Source organism: Chrysemys picta, chromosome 21 (genome assembly GCF_011386835.1).
Source record: "Chrysemys picta bellii isolate R12L10 chromosome 21, ASM1138683v2, whole genome shotgun sequence".
Taxonomy (NCBI): domain Eukaryota; kingdom Metazoa; phylum Chordata; order Testudines; family Emydidae; genus Chrysemys; species Chrysemys picta.
This window is the reverse complement of record NC_088811.1, coordinates 20,473,616-20,493,873: the sequence shown is the minus strand read 5'-3', so window position 1 is coordinate 20,493,873 and position 20,258 is coordinate 20,473,616. Positions and strand designations below refer to the sequence as shown.

Below are 20,258 nucleotides of genomic sequence, written 5' to 3'. Positions count from 1 at the left end.
GAGCTGGGACAGTGCCTTCCCATAAGGCATTTCCCCAGCACTGCTCTGTACAAGGCATGCTGTCTGGCAGTAATCCTGGCAACCTTTCCTCTCTGTGTCCAGATCACAAGCCCTTTAAACGCCTCCTCAAAGCTGTCTGCTTGAACATATTTGAAAGCTATAAATTGAGACATTTGAAGAGAAGAACAAGGACACAACATTCATCTCCACCACTGAAATACACTGTACTAAGAGCTTTTCAGAGGGACAGCATAGAGAAATGGTAGCATGTTTTGCTTGTTCATAGTATCGGGTACACATCTGTTTTATAGTTGTTAACCCTGTTTTGATCGTATTCTCATTTCCTACTCTGCTACATTGTTATACATTACCACCATCCATATAAAATCAAATCTGCTACAATAAACTAAAACTGGTATAAAGTGTAATTTTAATAAAAGCAAACAAATATACAGAGACTGTTTCTAGACAGGTGATAGCAGGCAAAAGTATGACGTTCATAATGCCATCTAGTTGAAAAGATGGAGGTGAAGAAACTAGACCCTATTTTGTGTAGCAAAGTTTGGATTTAATCAATTTTAAGAGACGATGAATAGCTTCTGATGCATCTTGGTTTGGCAGCTGTTTGGCTATTAGAAAAGCTTTCATCCCAAGTTCATGAGCCTGAAACGACATTTAAAAAAATATACAAAATAATTGCCATGAAATAGTGACACCGCCTTTTCTCACGAGGGTAGGAAAACTATAGACAGGATCTTAGGAACTGCCATACTGGGTCAGAGCCGAGGCTCTTCTAGTCCATTATCCTGTTTCAGAGAGCAGCCAGCACACAAGCGGCTTTGGAGAAAGCTGTAAGAAACCTCCTAGTGGGCAAGTATTGAATAACGTGCCCATAGGAGACGTTTCTTCGCGATCCCATTGGTTAATGGGTGGCTTATGCTATGAAGCAGGAGGGTTCAGATCCCTTCTAAAATCAGAGGGCCAAACTTTCTGCTGAGGTAAACTGGGACATCGACATCAACTTCAATAGCGCTGAGCTGCTTTTCATCAGTGGACAATGTAGTTGATATATTGTTATGTACTAACATTATTAATCCCGTCCAATAGAGCTGTAGATGTTCTCAGTATCTTTATCAGTGTCCAATCTTTGATTTCTGCAGAAATCTTGGCCTCAATGCTATCATAGGGCAATAAGTTCCATAGGCTAATTTTGTATTGTGTAAAAAAACATTTCCTTTTCTAAGCTTTAAACGTGTGGCCTTTCAATTCCATTGAGTTGAGTGTGCCTTTGTTTCATCGAGTCGTAAATGTTAAGGCCAGAAAACCGACAGATCATCTAGTCTGACCTTCTACATAACACAGCCCAGAGAATTTCACCCCTGCACTGAGCCCAATAACTTGTGTTTGGCTAAAGTAGCTTCCAGAAAAGCCTCCCGTCTTGATCTGAAGACATCAAGCAAGATGGAGAATCCACCATTTCCTCTGATAGTTTGTTCCAATGGTTAATCTCCCTCACTGTTAAAAAATTGTGCCTTATATTTAATTTGAATGTGTGACTTTAATTGCCAGCTAGTGCTTCTTGTTCTGCCTTTCTCTGCTAGACCGAAGAGCCCAGCAGTACCTGATATTTTCTCCCCGTGAAGGTATTTATACAGTAATCAAGTCACTTGTTTATCTATACTGACTGAGCTCTTTAAAGGCATTTATTTCTCAAATAACTTCTGTGGCTCTTTTCTGCACTCGCTCCACTTTTTCAACAACCTTTTAAAGATCTGAGATATCAGAACTGTACCCAGTATTCCAATATTGGGCTCATGAATATGTATGCTGTATGCAGAGGTGAACCCTACTACTACTACTACTATATCCAAAGATTGCATTGACCCTTTTTGCCACAGCATTGCACTGGGAACTCATGTTGATTTGTTTGTCCACTATGACCCCTAAGTCCTTTTCAGAGTCACTGCTTTCTAAGATACAGTCCCCTATTCTGTACGTTTAGCCTACATTCTTTGTAACCAGTTGCATGACCTCACATTTGGCAGTATTAAAACATTTTGTTTGAATGGGCCCAGCTCACCAAGATTGTTCTGTATGACTGCCATGTCCTCATCGTTTACCACTCCATCAATCTCTGTCATAATCACATATTATGATTCCCCAAATACAACTACTTTTCTGGATCTATCAGTTAGTCAGTTCTCAATCCATTTAACATTTGCTTCATTTATACTGTATCATGCACATTTTTTAATCAAAAAATTAAACTATGTTTAATTCAAACATCTTAAAGTCTTTGTTCTTGTATTTACGTTCTCTATTTGTTATTTTGCATAACTCTACCATCTGGCTTCCTCTCCAAACTAAACAGTTGTTTCCATCTCCGTTCATAAGGAAGTCTTACCCATCTCTAATTTTCAACTTGTGCAACCTTAACTCTGCCCCCTTGGTTGTAAATATTCTGATACAGTCTTGAATAACAGGATCACATACTGTGACATGACCTCATCCTGATGCACAAATGACACCAACCTTATCAGTAATACACCCCAGCCTCACTCATGCACAAAAGCCAAGACTTTTACAAGTGATTGTTGATTTTGGATGCCAAACTTGAGTCAAATTAAAGGGGTCTGGTTTTCAGATAGGCATTGCTCAGCACTTTCCAAAAATCAATCCCCTTTAAAATATCGATGCCCAAAAATAGAGGCACCTTGACACATTTGAAAATATTAACCCTTTGCTCTCAAATACACTAGTGCAAATTCAAAATTGACTTCAGCGGACTGAATGAATCCACATTCACACCATGATAACTGCAAAAACAATGGCCCAAAATCAGGCACTCATATGTAGAACCCTTGTCTCATTCACTGCACAACATCCAACCTGTGTCCTGAATGACCAAAAGAGGTATTTAATCATGCAATTAAGACTGTACTGTAATGCATCTGCACAAAGGCACAGAGTCTAAACTGTATAAGGAACTTTAACTTGCCATTACCTGACTTTTGAGTACTTTGCTTTGTAACTTTAACATTAACATCGTATTTTTAAATTTAATTTCCTAGGTATTTAAAATTAATAAATAAATACATCTCTACCTCGACATAACGCTGTCCTTGGGAGCCAAAAAAATCTTACTGCGTTATAGGAGAAACCGCGTTATATTGAACTTGCTTTGATCCACTGGAATGCGCAGCCCCGCCCCGCCGGAGCACTGCTTTACTGCGTTATATCTGAATTCGTGTTTTATCGGGTCACGTTATATCGAGGTAGTGGTGTACTGGAATGTGGCTATATTTGCTAGAAAGCAGTAGAATACTGTTTTCCATGAATTATGCATTGTCCGAGGCATTTAATTAAAAACAAAAACAATCACTCGGTCGAACTTGCCTTTGGTAAATCCAAGATCAAGTAATGAAGCATTGCGAGAGCATGTACAACGCTGGCAGTTTTAGCAGGTTGTTGCTTTGGTGCCTGTTCTTTGATATCTAATATTGCGTTCAGTACTTGACTTGCTTCGGCTTGCTGAGCTTCATCTACATTGAGAATGAAACATTTAAGATGGATGGATAGCATACAAGATAACGTTCTACTAAAACAAGCTACCTATCTGTTCTATTTAGGCATTTATACCTCACATCACATTGATATCTGATTTCCATACAAATTCTAAAAGTAAGCCTATTAAAATCTCTATCTTTTCACCCTCAAATGGCAAGTTTGCTGTTTCAGCCTCTTCTCTGATGTGCGTCACAAGTCAATATCTAGATTATTCAGTCATTTAACTGCTGCATCATCAAGGATAGCAAGATGCTGCAATCTACCCTCTAATCTTCTTATTGTGCACTCCTCCACACGTTTGACCGTCTGCATCGCTGCCCCGCAGTCATGCTGCGAAGACTGGGCTACGTAAAATTTCTGCACTGTGGCAGTCACTCTTGCCATTCCAGTCAGCAGCCTGTCAAGATCTACATCCCAGGTTGCAAAGGGTGGGTGTAAATTAGAGCTTCTGAAATTCGTCTGCATGTCTGTCTCACTATCCCAAAGTTGCTGGTCACTCTATAAGAACATAACTGTCACCCTGATGTGCTGTTGTACCAATATTGGCACTGGGCCGGCACCACTGGACATGAATGCATGAACGGCCACTGCAAAAGGATTTTGACCAAGTTAGTTGTGGCAAGTAAGCAGGAACTGCAGGTGCAGGGGTTTTCTTCTGTAAGTGGGCCCATCTTTTTATAGGAAGTCTGTGTTGCTTATTGATACTTACTGGAATCATTGTCAGCCTTGTGTGCAGGAGGCTGTTTTCAATCTATCGTAGCCCCCCCAGGCAGTTTTAAGGGTAATGACATTGGGTCAAAGTTTTGAGGGAACTATATGAGCCAACACATATAAATTAGATGTTAATGTGTGGCTAAGGCAACCGCTAACAATACAGGTGGCTGTATTCAGCTCTGAATCAACGAGATGTATATGCCAACTTCTGCCCCAAACCGCAGCACAATATTCTGCTAGAGCAAAGACCAGCACCAGGACTGAGGTTCATAAAACATCTGCCTCTGCTCCCCAGGAAGCTCCTGCTAGCTTCTGGATCAAGGTAGTGCAGGCGGTGATCTCTTTCTTTAAGTGTTCTAGATGGGAACCTGTATGTTAGACTATGGTCCAGTTTGACTCCTAAATAAGTGACAACTGGCTGAAAGGGAGTGGAAAATCATCAGCACAGGCTGTAAGGGGTTGATTGGCCAGACAATTGTTCAAAAAGAAAGTTTCAGCCACCATATTAGACTCACTTAAAGTCTCCACTAACAATGGTAAATGGCCAGCGCATTCATGTCTTGGCTGAGTGATCCTTCGATACCATGTAGATGGTTACTCACATCAGCAAGACAGATGTCATCTGCATATACGTACTTATTGATCTTAGTTCTTGATAAGTCGTAAGTAGGTATGATGAAAAGGAAAGATGGTAGAATGGAACCTTGTGGGAGTCTGTTACAGAGATGCCTAAGCCAACTGACTGTTTCCAGTTTGCACGGTGAAGCTCCGATTCGTTATCATTTCCATGATGAACCGCACCATGGGCTTACAGGGAATAGTCTGCAACAACCTGACAGCCCCACATGCCAGACATGGTCACACGCAGCTGACAGGTCAACCATAACGGCACCAACTTTTTTAAAAGCATTTTCGATGTCTGGTGTTAGGTGAATGACTTGATCTTGGGTACATCATCCTGATCTGAAACCAGCCTGAACAAAGGGTAATTGTGGTTCGATAACCTCGCTGATGTGCATCAGAATCAGTCTCTTTATAAGTGTGTATCTGACACACAGGAGAGAGATGGGTCGATAGCTCTAGGGATCTCCCAGGGGTTTTCCTCATTTCAGAATTGCTACAACCTTTGCTCTGGGCCAGATTTTTGGGATGCAGTTGTCTTGGAAAACATCGGATGAGGAACTAAAGCTGCCAGCTTTTGGCTTTCAGGCCTTGGTGAAGTAGGAACTTGATATGGATATAAAGTATAATCTAGGCCTGGAGCCTTTCCTGTTTTCATAAGCTTAATGACCTGGTCAAGCTCTTTGTCTGAAAAAGGAGCCATCAGGTTTGAATCCACACTAGGAGCCTGTCATCTCTCTGTAACCTCTGTTTTGATCACACAGATGAAAGATTTATTCAGATTCTGTGCACGGTCATTAGCTACTAGCTGGAATGCAACAGCATTTGCAGTGACTGAAAACTCCTTTTTGCTGAGACTGAAATCTCCAAAAAGTCTTTTTATGGTCTGCCAGGCTTTCCGGCTAAAATGAATTAAGTCCATCTTTGTGCCTGTCTCTCTCCGTCGATTGTGCCTGGTTTGATCCAGCAGTTGAATTAGTTACTTGCTTCTATTAAAGGCCTCCTGTTCATTACCAGCAGAGTACACTTCCTGACAAAGCTAACTGCCTCTGATACCACTGTTGGTGATAGCCTCCAGGGATCTTTTTCTTAGCAGCTGTCTGAACTAATTTGCAGAAAATTTGGTAGGAGTCATTTATATTGGCTCGACATTACAAGTCCAATTCAGCCAGCTCACTAATAGATGTCTCTAGTTCTGCTTGAAAGACCTCCTACCAGGCATTCCGAAAATACCACTCGGCCTTCTGTAGCCTGTTTGTTACTGATCTCCACAGGCCTGGGGTGATCAAGGATGCCCAAGGCCTAAGACTTTGGAAAAGCTTCAAGCATCTTCCACTCTACGACTGCTGGCAGCACTTGCCTGGAAGATGAAAAGATGATGTTGAGTGAAGAGACTGTTGCCCATCTGCTATGTGAAACATGGAGGTTGGGTTTGGGTTTTACAGGAGCGGTAGGTCAGTGACTGAGGCCCACTCCATTAGACTCTCTCGCTCTCGCTCTCTGTTGTTGTCAGGATATCCCCAATTGACATGGCAAGAACTGAAGTTGCCACAATAGATGATTGTGGTGGAACACTGGTGATGGAGTGCGTCTCCTGAAGCAAGATGACATGTGCCTTCAAGGTGTGTAAAATGCAGCACCTTGAGAACTGGTCCTGGAATAGAGTTTGCAGTGCTCGCCCTGAAAGGGGCCCTGTTGGAGGATGGCTCTTTAGGGCTGATTGTCACTTAGAATGCAAACCTGTGTTCTGCATTTTGTCTGCTTTCGTTTCACTTTTGCTATCCACAGGGGATACCATGAGAAGTCAATAGACATGTTTCAGCTTCTAAGAAGTTGCACTATAGAAGTGATTTATACTGCTACACATCATTGTACTGTCCATCCTGAAACAGCAAATCTTACATTACTGTGATTATTGAAGCTGGCAACATGCAGCAACTTCTTAGTGCGAGATTTATGCAATAGTTTAGATAAATGGAAGTAATGTCACACAAACATAGAGTGAAACATCATCCTGTCCTCTCTGATAATATTCATAGAATCATAGCCATTGGAGATGGAAAAGACAAGATAGGGCATCTACTCTGTCTTGTCTCCCAACAGTGCAGGACTGTTCCATATAAAGCAGTACATTTGCTAGCACTTCATTTATATAATGGGGCTTCCACAACCCCTGTTCTAAGACTATTATACAGATTAATATATGCTACTTCCAGAACATACTTGTTCATAGGGTTCTACTGGTTAAGGAGATAAGGGGCCATACACATACCTCAACAGGCTGAAACTTCACTTTAGTGAGTTTCAACTTAAATAAGAAAAACGTAAATAATTGAAAATGTTTCAATGGAAACTAATTTCTGAAAGATAGTGGCATCAGAATCTCAATTCTTAAAGCTAATGGCTCAGAGACCCCACTGGATTTGATCTATAGAAATGTCAGACTCCCAAGACTCATACAAAAGTAAACAGTGGACAGGACTAGAGAACATTCTATGGCTCCTTCCCTTCAAACTATTCTGTGTTCTATGAATAATAATAATAATAATACTGAAAACTGGATTTACTCAGAGGTTCTTCACTGATTTCCTCTTCTTCAGACAATATATTAATTTCTGCTGGAGACGTGAGAGTTTGTGATTGGACTCGAATCAGTCTACTGAAATGGGCATGCCAGATATCAGTTACCTATTGAGAAGGAAAGAGAATTAACATACACAATTATATTCTTACACAATATTTAAAAAGGGCATGCGTTTTGCCCTTTCCTTTTGCTCATTTTCCAGTACATTGCTAGGTACAGTCTTAAATGATTCAAGTGACTGGGCCACCACTGATTATTCCATGTTCTGCCAGCTCTCATCATGATGAATTTTTTTTCAGATGTTCAGTTTAAACTTTGCTCAGTTCAATTCTATTCTCCTAAGCCCATCTTCCCTGGCCAAGGCACTCATTAGACCCATCTTCCGTAGCTGTGGGACTATTTAACCACAATGCAAATGTATTAGTAGCAAAATTGGTTTTTATAGCAGGGTTTGGCTGAGCTATAAAGACAGGTGGGGAACGAAGAGTGTTAACTCCATGTTTAAAATAATGTTTGAGGCTAGGTGATCTCAAGAATATATTTTAAATACAGGATTAACATGATTTGGCCCCATAAACCGGTAAAATTGTTAGCAATTTGCTTTGCTTTGACTGTTTGAACCATTTTTAAAGCCAGTTCTAAAGCCAGTGAAGACTGGAACAATCTAAATGATTCTTGTCCTTGATGTCTATGGTAAAGCTGTGAAAAAATTCACTAAGAAGCCTTCACCATCTCATAATCCGCTGGAGTTTGTTAACACTACAACTGCACTCCTGCAAGGAAGTAGGCTTGCAGGATCCAGTCCTAGGGAACAGGCAGCATCTGTCACCCAGCAAGTTACCAGTACAACCCTCAATGTTGCTCTAAAGCTTGGATTATAAAATGTCTTCACTGAGTTTCATTTTTACGATTTAATAAAGTAGGTTACTGTACTGAACAAAATGTGGGATACGATTCTGGGATCACAACTGCATAGATTCTCAATGCAAGATATACTGACTCAACATATTAAACTGTACATTTTAAAATGTATTTAAATTATAAAAGTGAATAATAATCTTACTCCTTAAGAAAAATTACTGCAAATTCAAATATAAATGTTTAAAAGGTCTATGTTTACATCTTTTTTTAAATCTGATTTTTTTTTAATTGATCTTTCTCTATCCTGGTTGTAACTCAGAGAAATATTTGAATAAGAAGTTGCTTACTTTCATGCTAATAATAATGTCTTGTTTTAAGTCCTGACTCAGCAGAGCACTGAAGCACATACATAACTTTAGCACGTGAGCAGTCCCATTAGCTGCAATGGGACACAAATTTAAACACATATTAAAAGTGTTTGCAAGATTGTGGCCTAAAGTGGCACTTTCACATTTGGCCCAGGGTCATTATAACATTAAGGGGAGTCGGTAACACACAAACATTGAGAATAACCTCAAGAGAACTTGTAAATATCAGATACATTTACTGGTGCTACTAACCTCAGTGTATAGTGAGTCTGCAATGTCCATTTTGTTCTGACGAAAGAACACATTAGCCATGTGGAAATAACCTCCAGATGTACTAATGTCATGTGTTCCAAATGCACAACTGGCAAAGTAAATCTGAAATATATATTAAAATATAATCATATAAACTTAATATTCACATCAAAATAAGTTTGGGGATAGGTTTATTAACTTGAAGATTAGCAATATTTTATTTATTTCTTCCATTTTCCACCCAATATTAGATGCAAAATTAATTATATTTAATTCCAAGTTTAAAATGTTGCACCAAAACCATGCAGATTCTCCCTTTTCCCACAAAGGACTGAAAACCTCCCTCATGTCCCTAGCTAGGAATATTCCTGGTCCAGAGGCATAGAGATGGCAAAGTTGGTTCCTAAGCATCCCTGAACAGGGGCTGAGCGGAGACATCACCACAGCATGCTGCACTCTAGCTATCTTCAACTGCTATTTGGTTCTTAAGGAACTCTAGCCAGATGGCAAGGATTAGAGCAGCCCCTAGGCAGCTTTAGCATGCACCAGGAACAGGCAGAGAATAGAGGGCCATTACTGACTCTCTGATAGGCCCCCAGGTTGGGGAGGCCCAATGGAAACTGGATACAGCAGAGACTCTCCCCCATTATGCTTACAGACTAAATATACATGGCTGCAGTTTATAACTGCCAGGACCTGATTTTAGTCACCTCATGTCCTCATTGACAACCGTGCAAAGTGGGTGTGAAATGTTCTCAAATGAGGATAGTAATGGACCAGTGTAAATTACAACACTGCACACACACAAGATATAACACAGTGGTAAATCTGAGTCAATATCCCTGAAATTAATAAGAACAAAACTATTGGATGGAGAGAAAGAAAGGTTACTTAGTAACTATAGTTGTTAGAGGGCTTTCTCTTCACCCTCTCCCCTGGTTCTTGTCACGCAAACAGAAAGCAAAAGACCAGAAGTCTGAAGTGCAGGCAATGCGATGTTTATTGGGGTTAGTTTCCAGCAAGCATGTATACCGTATCTCTGATGACACAGAGCCTTGTTTCCCAGTGTCCCATCTCCCCCCTCCTCAGTAGGCATAATTATACCTGAAATGCACACCCACAGTGCCACCCCTTATAACTTATGGTCATGTTCCGTTTTGGGGGGGGGTCGTGAGTCTGGGGTCTTCATCCCACCCCTTTTGAACCCCATGGGAGGGGTAAGGAGTGAGGTTTGCTACAGTCAGGAGCAGGCATTTCTTTGATCTTTTAGTGTTTTACCTTCCCCCCAATCTCCCCTTACCCCTCCCAACTGGGTGCTTGACCTTGCCTTGAGATAGGAGTTGAGGCAGTCTTCAAGTGTGCGCTCATATATTATACTCCCACCATGCCCAGTAACACTTCAACTGCTATTATCTGTTCCCATTATACTAACAAACCCATCTGGCTTGGGCAAAAGCAACATACACAGTGTCTTTGTCCTTTGTTTACACATATTAGTAAGAATGTATGTGCATTATAAAATAAAACAGTATTTTGGGTTTTGCCTGCCTATCTCAGGCAAAAATACAGACCTGAATCCTACATTGGCACTAGCACTCCTAACAATAATCACTCAACTGGACTGACACCACTGATCCTCATTCATGGGAGCAGCTAAGTGATAACCCATGCAAAGCAGTGGCCATTAGGGCTGTGTGCATTCTCCCTTGCACCACTGAAAGTTTGGACCAGAGACTGTGCACTTGATATATCTTCCGTTAAAGCCTATGGAGAGTCTTTAGAAGGAAGTGGATCAGGTCCTGTGTAAGAGCAGCAGCCCTGACCTTGTTCCAGTTACTTTCTATTTAATCAGATTCCCCTCAGTATACTCTGAAGGAACAAGGCAGGTGGGTGAGGGCAGATCTGTACTGACAATCACTCAAGGAAATACAGTTATTAGGAAAGTAACCTTTCTCCTAGTATTGACCGCAAAGCCCACACTTGGGAGATTAAATAGCAGCAACATCTCCTCCTAAGTGGGGTATCTGAGAACAGTTAACGTTTGCAGGACTACTCTCCCAAAGGATCATGTGTCAAAACATTTATGGGGAAAATATTATGGAAACAGTTGTTTAAATAGTGCAATAAATAGTGTAACTTGTCTAACAAAAATGATCAAGAAATAAGATCATTGCAAGTATAAAATGGACTATTTGTTTAATGATAGGCAACTACAAAAGGTTGCAGTAGGAATGTATAGCTCAACTGAACAGAAAGGCTGATGAGTGTTATTTAATAATACTATAAAAAAGCATAGGGAATACACAATTCACAGAAATAAGAGTAATTATTAGAACACAACTTTGGATAAGTTCTGACGTGTTGTCTGTTGTATCTATCTAGCACAGGTTTTTCAAAGGTGATTCTTAGCATGGTATCTAAAATCTGTACTAGAATCTAAGTGTCTGTTGGGGTTTCCTAACAATCTCTACATTGACAGTGTACAATTATTAGGAATTTTTCTTCTACTTCTGTATTTTATTCTACGTACATCAGTAGCCAGGTGGTATAAAGACTCTTCAAAATTTCCTTTAGCAGCATAGAGGAGACCCAGGTTACGATGCAATTTAGACTGAATGCCATTACTGCAGTCAGAAGTTTTGAGGACAATCCATTGAGCTTGTGAGAGGTATTCCTCTGCCTGGGTAAGATGGCCAAGACCTGAAATTATATTTCAAGGAAAAAGAGGACAAATGTCGTCAGCAATTTTTTAGAAGCTTAGCGGATATCGCTCTTTGTGCCATTCAAACAGTTGGACTAGGATGCCGCAACTACACAGCCACGTTAAAGCACTGCCGCAGTAGCGCTTTAACGTTGCTAGTGAAGACCTGCCCATAGGCATGAATGTCACCCAACCGTCTGAGTCTGAATGGGTCATTAAAAAGGATTGGCCGAGGCCAACCCCATATCAATGGAGTATGGAGAAGACAATCACCAGGACACTGACATCTACCAATCAGTGACTGAAAGGGAGCTGGATTTCCCTACCTCTCAGTAGGGAAGCAAAGCAAAGATCCCAGCTCAAGAACAAAGGACTGGAAAGGTGTGAGGTGGGAGATAAGAGCTGGCTGCTGGAAGGAGTTGGGGGGCTCTCATCTGAGAACTGATCAAGAAGGTCAGATAGAGAGAGCCTGAATATGGAGTTTGCTACAGCCTAGCTGAGCTCTGGGCTAACTAGAACAGAAGTGGGCAAACTACGGCCCGCGGGACCCTCCTGCCCAGCTCCTGAGCTCCTGGCCTGGGAGGCTCGCCCCCGGCCCCTCCCCTGCCATTCCTCCTCTCCCACAACCTCAGCTCACACCGCCGCTGGCGCAATGCTCTGGGCGGCGGGACTGCGAGCTCCTGGGGCAGCGCAGCTGCAGAGCCGGGGCCTGACCTGGTGCTCTGTGCTGCGCGATGGTGTGGCTGGCTCCAGCTGGGTGGCGCAGCTGCCTGTCCTGGTGCTCTGGGCGGCGCGGCTGTAGTGCCACCAGCCACCGATGCTCTAGGCAGCACGGAAAGGGGGCAGGGCGGTTGGATAGGGGTCGGGGCCAGGGCCGGTGCTACCATTAAGGCAAACTAGGCGGTTGCCTAGGGCGCCAAGATTTGGGGGCGCCAAAAAGCGGTGCCCCCAATTTTTTCTTTATAGCGTTCCTGAGCTGGGCTGCCATGTGGTTACCACTCCACTTCTCCCGCCTCCCAGGCTTGCAGCGCCAATCAGCTGTTTGGCACCGCAAGCCTGGAAGGGGAGGAGAATTAGAGCGGGGGTGGCATGCTTGGGGAGGAGGCAGAGCAGAGGTGAGCTGGGGTGGGGAGCTGCCGCTCTGCTCCCCAGGCCGGGGGGGTGGGGAGCTGCCGCAGGTGGGGGGTGCTGCAGGGCTCCCCACCCCAGCTCACCTCTGCTACGCCACCTCCCCGAGCACGCTGTCGCTGCTCCACTTCTCCCGCCTACCAGGCTTGCGGCGCCAATCAGGGGAGGGGAGGAGAATTAGAGCGGGGGCGGCGTGCTCGCGGAGGAGGCGGAGCAGAGGTGAGCTGGTGTGGGGAACTGCCGACGGGCTCCTGGAGGGGGGGGAGCTGCTGTGGGGGGGCACCTCAGGGCGGGGTGGGGGTGGGGAGCTGCCGCAGGGCTGGAGGGGGGGGCGCAAGGTGGAAGTTTCGCCTAGGGGGGTTGCACCGGCCCTGGTCGGGGCAGTCAGAGGGCAGGGAACAGGGGGGTTGAATGGGGGCAGGGATCTCCAGGGGGCAGTCAGGAAGAAGGGGGGTTGGATGGGGCAGCAGGGGGCAGTCGGGGGCAGAGGTTCCGGGGGCGGTCAGGGGACAGGGAGAAGGGGTGGTTGGATGGGGCAGAGGTTCCCAGGGGGGCAGTCAGGAATGAGAGGAGGGGTAAGATGGGGTGGCAGGGGCAGTCAGGGGCGGGGGTTCCAGGGGCTGTCAGGGGACAGGGAATGGGGGGGTTGGATGGGGCAGGAGTCCCGGGGGGGGAGCTGTCAGGGGGCGAGAAGCAGGGGGGCGTCGGATAAGGGGGTGGGGCCGGGGCCGGGCTACGCCTGGCTGTTTGGGGAGGCACAGCCTCCGCTAACCAGCCCTCCATACAATTTTGGAAACCCAATGCTGCCCTCAGGCCAAAAAGTTTGCCTGCCCCTGAACTAGAATGTATTTGAACTATGTTTTAACCTTCATTTCTCTGTGCTAACCTGGAGACTTCCTATGCTGTGTTCCAGCTGATAAATAAACCCAACTGTTTTGACAACACTGTTTGAATATCACTGCAAATGCTCGCTGAGGTGCATTAATCTCTATCAGGAGTCTATCTCAGTGGGACTCGCTGAACAGAGCTCACAGTGTGAAGCAGGAATGCTGAAGTCTCGGAGGTTCAGTATTAGGAGACAGTGAGGCCACATGGCCTACCCTGAAGGAAGAGTGAGACTGAAGGGGTTCCTCCAAGGGACTGTTCCAAAGCTGGGGGTGTAGCGCCAAACCTGTGGATCTGTGACATACCAACATTATGGTTTTAGATTTACCATTGATATTATTTGCTTCAGCAAAACTTACCAGTGCTAGCCTCAGCTAAGATGAGATAAGCAGGAACTAATTCCACAGAATCTGGACCACAGGTATCAATGCTGAAACGCAGTGAATGTAAAGCTGCAGGAATTGCTTCTTCATGTTTTCCTTCAAACACAAACTTCTGGGCCACTTTGTGAGTAAGGTCAACTAAGTGTTTCTATGGGGGGAAAATTAACAATGGAATGGGAGAGAGCAAGTGAAAATATTGTATCAATGTATACACCATCTACCTTTACAACCAAATGCTACATAAACTGTTACAAATGGGAAACCCTGTTATGGGTTGAGTGAGTTAAAACCCATTGAGATTGACAGGTGTAAACTCACCTTTCAGTTAACATTACTTTAAGCATAACACCCCACCTAAGACAAAAGCTGTGTGTGAACCTGCTCAGGAGTTTCTGGCTGAGCACTGTTTCGGTGAGTGCACGTGTGTGACAAGAGAGATCACATAGAAACTGAGAAAAGACAAGAACAAAGAAAAAGGGAGAGGCAAAAAAGCCAAGCATGAGCCTGTAAACACATGGCGACCCTTGGAAAAGCGAGAGAGCACATTTTTGGGACTGGTGTTGGTTAAAGAGGTTTTGGGGCTGTAAGCTAAGAAACTACTCCTTTTGTTCTTTGTTCCTTCTGCTTGACATTCCTTCTAAATAAATAAGACTGCATGAAAGAAAATACCAGACTCCATCAATTTTTACTTCCAAATGGAACATCTCCAGGGCCCCAAACTTTTGACTAGCCACTCATGTCAAAAAGTGATTGTAATTTTAGTTGTTATCTATAAGTGGATGAGACTTGGGTATGTCACATTAAAACCATGGGTTCTACTCCCAGCTGTACCAGAAGTAACCTTGTATAATCTCAGCTCCTCTGTTACCTCATCTGTAAATGAAGGGAATGATACTTGCAGCCTACAAGGAAGGGATATAAGAACTTACTGAATAATAAAAGGCTGTGCACACAGATTAACACAAGTGCATGGAAAAAATGACACAAACTCGTGATCTCCTACCTCTCAGCCTAGTGCACCTAAAGGGGTATTTTGATGTGCAGAATCAGAATCTGTTTTTGCTCTGTCCTAGCTGGAGCTCTAGTTCTGCACGTATCATATACACACAATACAGGAGCATGTGCAGTACAGTTGGAATGTTCAGAAAATAACAAAAAGGGATGTTGTAGGAAAATAGTTTGGGGAGTGGGTGCTCTGCAGACTTTTCACCCAACTTGATGCAGAGCTCACCTACACACTGGTTGGGAGAAGAAATGTCTTCTGTGTGGTTGTCAAGGGGACATGCTACTTTCGCTTATCATAGAATCATAGAATATCAGGGTTGGAAGGGACCTCAGGAGGTCATCTAGTCCAACCCCCTGCTCAAAGCAGGACCAATTCCCAACTAAATCATCCCAGCCAGGGCATTGTCAAGCCGGGCCTTAAAAACCTCCAAGGAAGGAGATTCCACCATCTCCCTAGGTAACCCATTCCAGTGCTTCCCCACCCTTCTAGTGAAAAAGTTTTTCCTAATATCCAACCTAAACCTCCCCAACTGCAACTTGAGACCATTACTCCTTGTTCTGTCATCAGGTACCACTGAGAATAGTCTAGATCCATCCTCTTTGGAACCCCCTTTCAGGTAGTTGAAAGCAGCTATCAAATCCCCCCTCATTCTTCTCTTCTGCAGACTAAACAATCCCAGTTCCCTCAGCCTCTCCTCATAACTCATGTGCTCCAGCCCCCTAATCATTTTTGTTGCCCTCCGCTGCACTCTTTCCAATTTTTCCACATCCTTCTTGTAGTGTGGGGCCCAAAACTGGACACAGTACTCCAGATGAGGCCTCACCAATGTCGAATAGAGGGGAATGATCACGTCCCTCGATCTGCTGGCAATGCCCCTACTTATACAGCCCAAAATGCCGTTAGCCTTCTTGGCAACACGGGCACACTGTTGACTCATATCTAGGTTCTCGTCCACTGTAACTCCTTTGAAGCCTTTTTGCTGGCTCTGCAAGCTGTGGGAGTAGGGAGACCTGTGCTCAGGAAGGTCAGGCGTTAAAAAAAAACACACACACAAATTATCTCTGGTTCCAGGCTGCTCTTCCGAGATTTATTTCAGTGATGGAACCTTCCTTGCAGACTGCTCAATTGACTTAGTATGGGCCTTGTCTATGCATCAGCTGCCAGTGGAGCTTTCCTGCACTGCTAAATCAGGCAAGTGCAGACCTCGCCTATGTGCCATCAAGCAGTTTCAACTTTTTCCCTGGGGGGAAGTCAAGAGCAAGGGGAACATTTACTTGCCATTCTGCTTCTCCTCACTGCCTGTCATTTCTGAGGAAAGAGGGTAGGAAACGATACCACTCCTGAGGAAATATTTTTATTTTAGTTTTGACAAAAGCCTCAAAGCCCATGAGGAAAATTAGAGAAATGGAATTTAAAAAGTTTTAAACTCCTATGTAGATTCTTCCTATTGTGCAATCCAAACCCTGGCTCAGAGTCAAAGATCTGGTCTGCCGCCTCTTCCTAGGAAGTAGTTGAACCTCACTGTAGGCCTGTCAGACAAGTAAGGGGTCAGATAATGTGTCTGTCTGTGCCTTTTATAAAGCACCCAGTACAATTTTGATTGCTATAAAAGCAATAAATAATAAATACTTTCAAAGTTGTTGCATAATGGGTATGTGAAGTCACTTTAGAAAAAAGGCTAGGACTAAGTTATGATGAATATCCAAATTCATATGATCATTGCACCCAATAATATGAATGATCTTTGCTATACTATAGATTTTATAAACAATCTGGTTCAATTAATTCCAGATACAATCATGGATTGCTGGATGAGCAGAGGAAATATGTAGAGCATCTTGATATTACTTCACTCACCTTGTCTTGCTTTTCCATGACATTTCAATGCTTTGATGGAGTCTGCCCAAAGGGTATAGATACAATGCACAACTTAGGGGTTAGTTTTTAATCACAAGCTAAACTTTAAAACCCACATTTTGACAATGTTCAGGAGTGCCTTTTTCGAACTGCAAAATATTCAGAAGTTGAAAACCCCTTTTTTAAAAAAAATATAAAGACACTGACTTTGTCATAGTGACCCCGCCCTCATGACTTCTAGGATGTATTATTGTAATGCACTTTATTTGACATTACCTTTCAAAGCCACAGGCAGATAGTAGCTACAGGTGAACATGATAGCACATGTTGCACAGGTGAGGCTACCTTCTCTATACCATGTCAGTAAGTGCACATCAAGTTATTTTAATCATAGAAAAACTACATTGTGTAGGTCTAGTTCACAATACCTGACAGAGTACCTGACTGTTCTGTGTCTCTTTATGGTAACACAGATCAGGAGAACTGGAATTGTTGACCATTCTGAGATACAGGTGGGGATTTTCAGGTGCTCAAGTCCCATTAAAAATCAATAGGAGTTAGGCACTTAACTCTTTTAAGAGGCTTTGAAAATATCAGCCATAATTTTGAAAAGGCAGTGATTTTTCTATTGAGGGTCCATACTGTTTAAAACAATCCTCTCTGCATATTAACAAGGGTAATGGTAATAGGCTATTCACCAGAAACTAGCGATTGGTGCATTAGCAATGTTCAGAATAATATCTTATTTTTGAGTCATTCTATCATCTTATTATTTTATGATTTGAGGGAAAGGCAGGTGGAGGGCTCTTTTCTGTTGATCTAATTGGTCACTCTAGTAGTATGACATGATTAGGATGTGTTTTGTTAAAGCACCCAAATGGCTCGGTTACAACAGCTAAAAATGAAAAGAAAAAAAAAAAAAACCTACCACCGAATTAAATGTCAGTCAGATGTTTTCCATACCTTAAATACATATACAGATAGGAAGAAAATTCTAATTATTTTCACAGATCTCTCAAGTAATATTCTCTTTTTCTTTTACATACCTGCCTGTGAAGAAGCTGTTCCATGCCATGTTTTCTTTCTTTTTCAGAATTGAAAAATGGAAATGATGTACGAATTGGAATCAACAACTGGCATATTTTTTCATGGATGCTAACCCAGTCAGCTTTTTGATGATCTACATCACTGGTAAAATAAGAGGAAAATACTTTTTTTAAAAGCATTATCTATCATTATTGCATTTCTAGTTGTATATTCTGTCAATTCCTGCTGTAGTTTCTACTGGATTTCACCAATAATGAATACTTACTCATAACAAATAGTCTGTAACAGTGGCAGGATCTAGTTCCCCAACAGGATTCCAGAATAGGAAGGTAGTGCTCTTCTGCCAAGTCAACTTAACATAAGCTGTTAGAACCCTCCAGAGAAATCACTTACAAAACCTTTGTTAAGGTGGAGTTAAAGCTGCTGCTATGCAACAGGGCCTTGTGAGCTGTGTACACTTTTGTAACGTGGAACTTCAAAACCCCAATCTCAAATGTTGGAAAACTGGGAACTGCTAAGTTAAAGTCTCCCCACCTATCACCAAAGAAAACATCAGCATGAGAGAACATCCCGTCAAATTAAGAAACGTAGGAAAAACAGTTTCTACTCCGCTTTCCATATGAACACCTTATAAAGTAAGTGGAAAATATTCACCAGCAAACCTGCAAGCAATCCCCTCACTGCATCGTTAACATCCTTAATTGTGATTATACAATTGGGAACAAAGAAAAGCAGCTCAATACCTCTAGTGTGATCTCTGTCAATCATCAGCGATTATTCCCATATCAGTACTACTATAGCGATCACCCTGATGGTCCTGTTGCATTGCATGAATAGGGGTCCTTATCTGGAGTTCTCATGGATGCAGAGAAAATGTCATTTTTTGTTAGGAAAAGGTAAGGTACTGTGATGTTCCTAGTGCCTATCATCATCCCTACAGGTTTCAGAGTGGTAGCTGTGTTAGTCTGTATTAGCAAAAACAACGAGGAGTCCTTGTGGCACCTTAGAGACTAACCAATTTATTTGGACATAAACTTTCATGGGCTATAACCCACTTCATCAGATGCATGGAGTGGAAAATACAGTAGGCAGGTATAAATATACAGCACATGAAAATAAATTTTCCCTCTGTTGATACTCACCACTTCTTGTCAACTGTTGGAAATGGGACACATCTACCCTAATTGAATTGGCCTCGTTAGCACTGACCCCCGACTTGGTAAGGCAACTCCCATCTTTTCATGTGCTGTATATTTATACCTGCCTACTGTATTTTCCACTCCATGCATCTGATGAAGTGGGTTATAGCCCACGAAAGCTTATGCCCAAATAAATTTGTTAGTCTCTAAGGTGCCACAAGGACTCCTCGTTGTTTTTATCATCCCTACGGGGCAGAGAAAGATTATGTTGTGTATGAAGAAGCACCTGGAGAAATGCAGGTTCGACAGAACTACCATTAAGTGGATACATAATTGGTTAAACAACCACAAACAGAGTAACTATTAATGAAATGATGTCAGCTTGGAGAGAAGTCTCAAGTGGGGTTCCATAGGGATCTGTTCTGGGTCCAATGCTGTTTAACATTTTTATTAATGACCTGGATGTAGGTATACAGAGCACACTGATCAAGTGTGCAGATTACACAAAGCTAGAAGGGGCTGTCAATACTTTGGAGGATACAGCTAAAATTCAGAGGGACCTTGACAAATTAAAAAACTGAACCATACACCATAAAATGAAATTCAACAAAGACAAATGTAAGGTGCTACACTTAGGGAAGAAAAACCAAATGGACACGTACAGAATGGGGGGAAATTAGCTCGACAGCAGCACTGCTGAGAAGGATCTGGGAGTTGTGGTGCATCACAACCTCAACATGAGTCAGCAATGTGATGCTGTTGCAAAAAAAGCAAATGCAATTTTAGGTTGCATTAACAGAGGCATAGCATGCAAGTCATGGGAGGTGATAGTACTGCTCTAATCAGCACTGGTTAGGCCTCAGCTGGAGTACTGTGTCCAATTTTGGTCACCAATGTATAGAAAGGATGTAGAGAAATTGGAAAGGATCCAGAGGGAAGTGTCAAAGATGATCAAATGGATGGAATGCAAACCATACAAGCAAAGGCTGAAGGAACTGGATATGTTTAGTTTGGAAAAGAGGAGATGGGGGGGGGGGGAGAAATATTATAGCGGTCTTCAGAAACTTGAAAGGCTGCCACAAACAAGACACAGAAAAATTGTTCTCTTTTGCCACAGAAGGCAGGATAAGAGGCAATGGGTTCAA

General features: G+C 42.8%; 1 protein-coding gene across 1 annotated transcript; it reads right to left on the bottom strand.

Moving 5' to 3' along the window:
* Positions 1-413: 413 nt before the first annotated feature.
* Positions 414-18,360, bottom strand: ZMYND12 (zinc finger MYND-type containing 12). The gene is made up of 8 exons (XM_024106544.3): positions 18,240-18,360; positions 17,974-18,115; positions 14,041-14,212; positions 11,498-11,667; positions 8,968-9,090; positions 7,470-7,590; positions 3,397-3,542; positions 414-663 (listed from the first exon to the last, which is right to left on the bottom strand). The coding sequence occupies exons 2-8, from the start codon at positions 17,995-17,997 to the stop codon at positions 544-546; spliced, it is 876 nt and encodes a 291-aa protein (XP_023962312.1). The 5' UTR covers positions 17,998-18,115; positions 18,240-18,360; the 3' UTR covers positions 414-543.
* Positions 18,361-20,258: the final 1,898 nt, after the last annotated feature.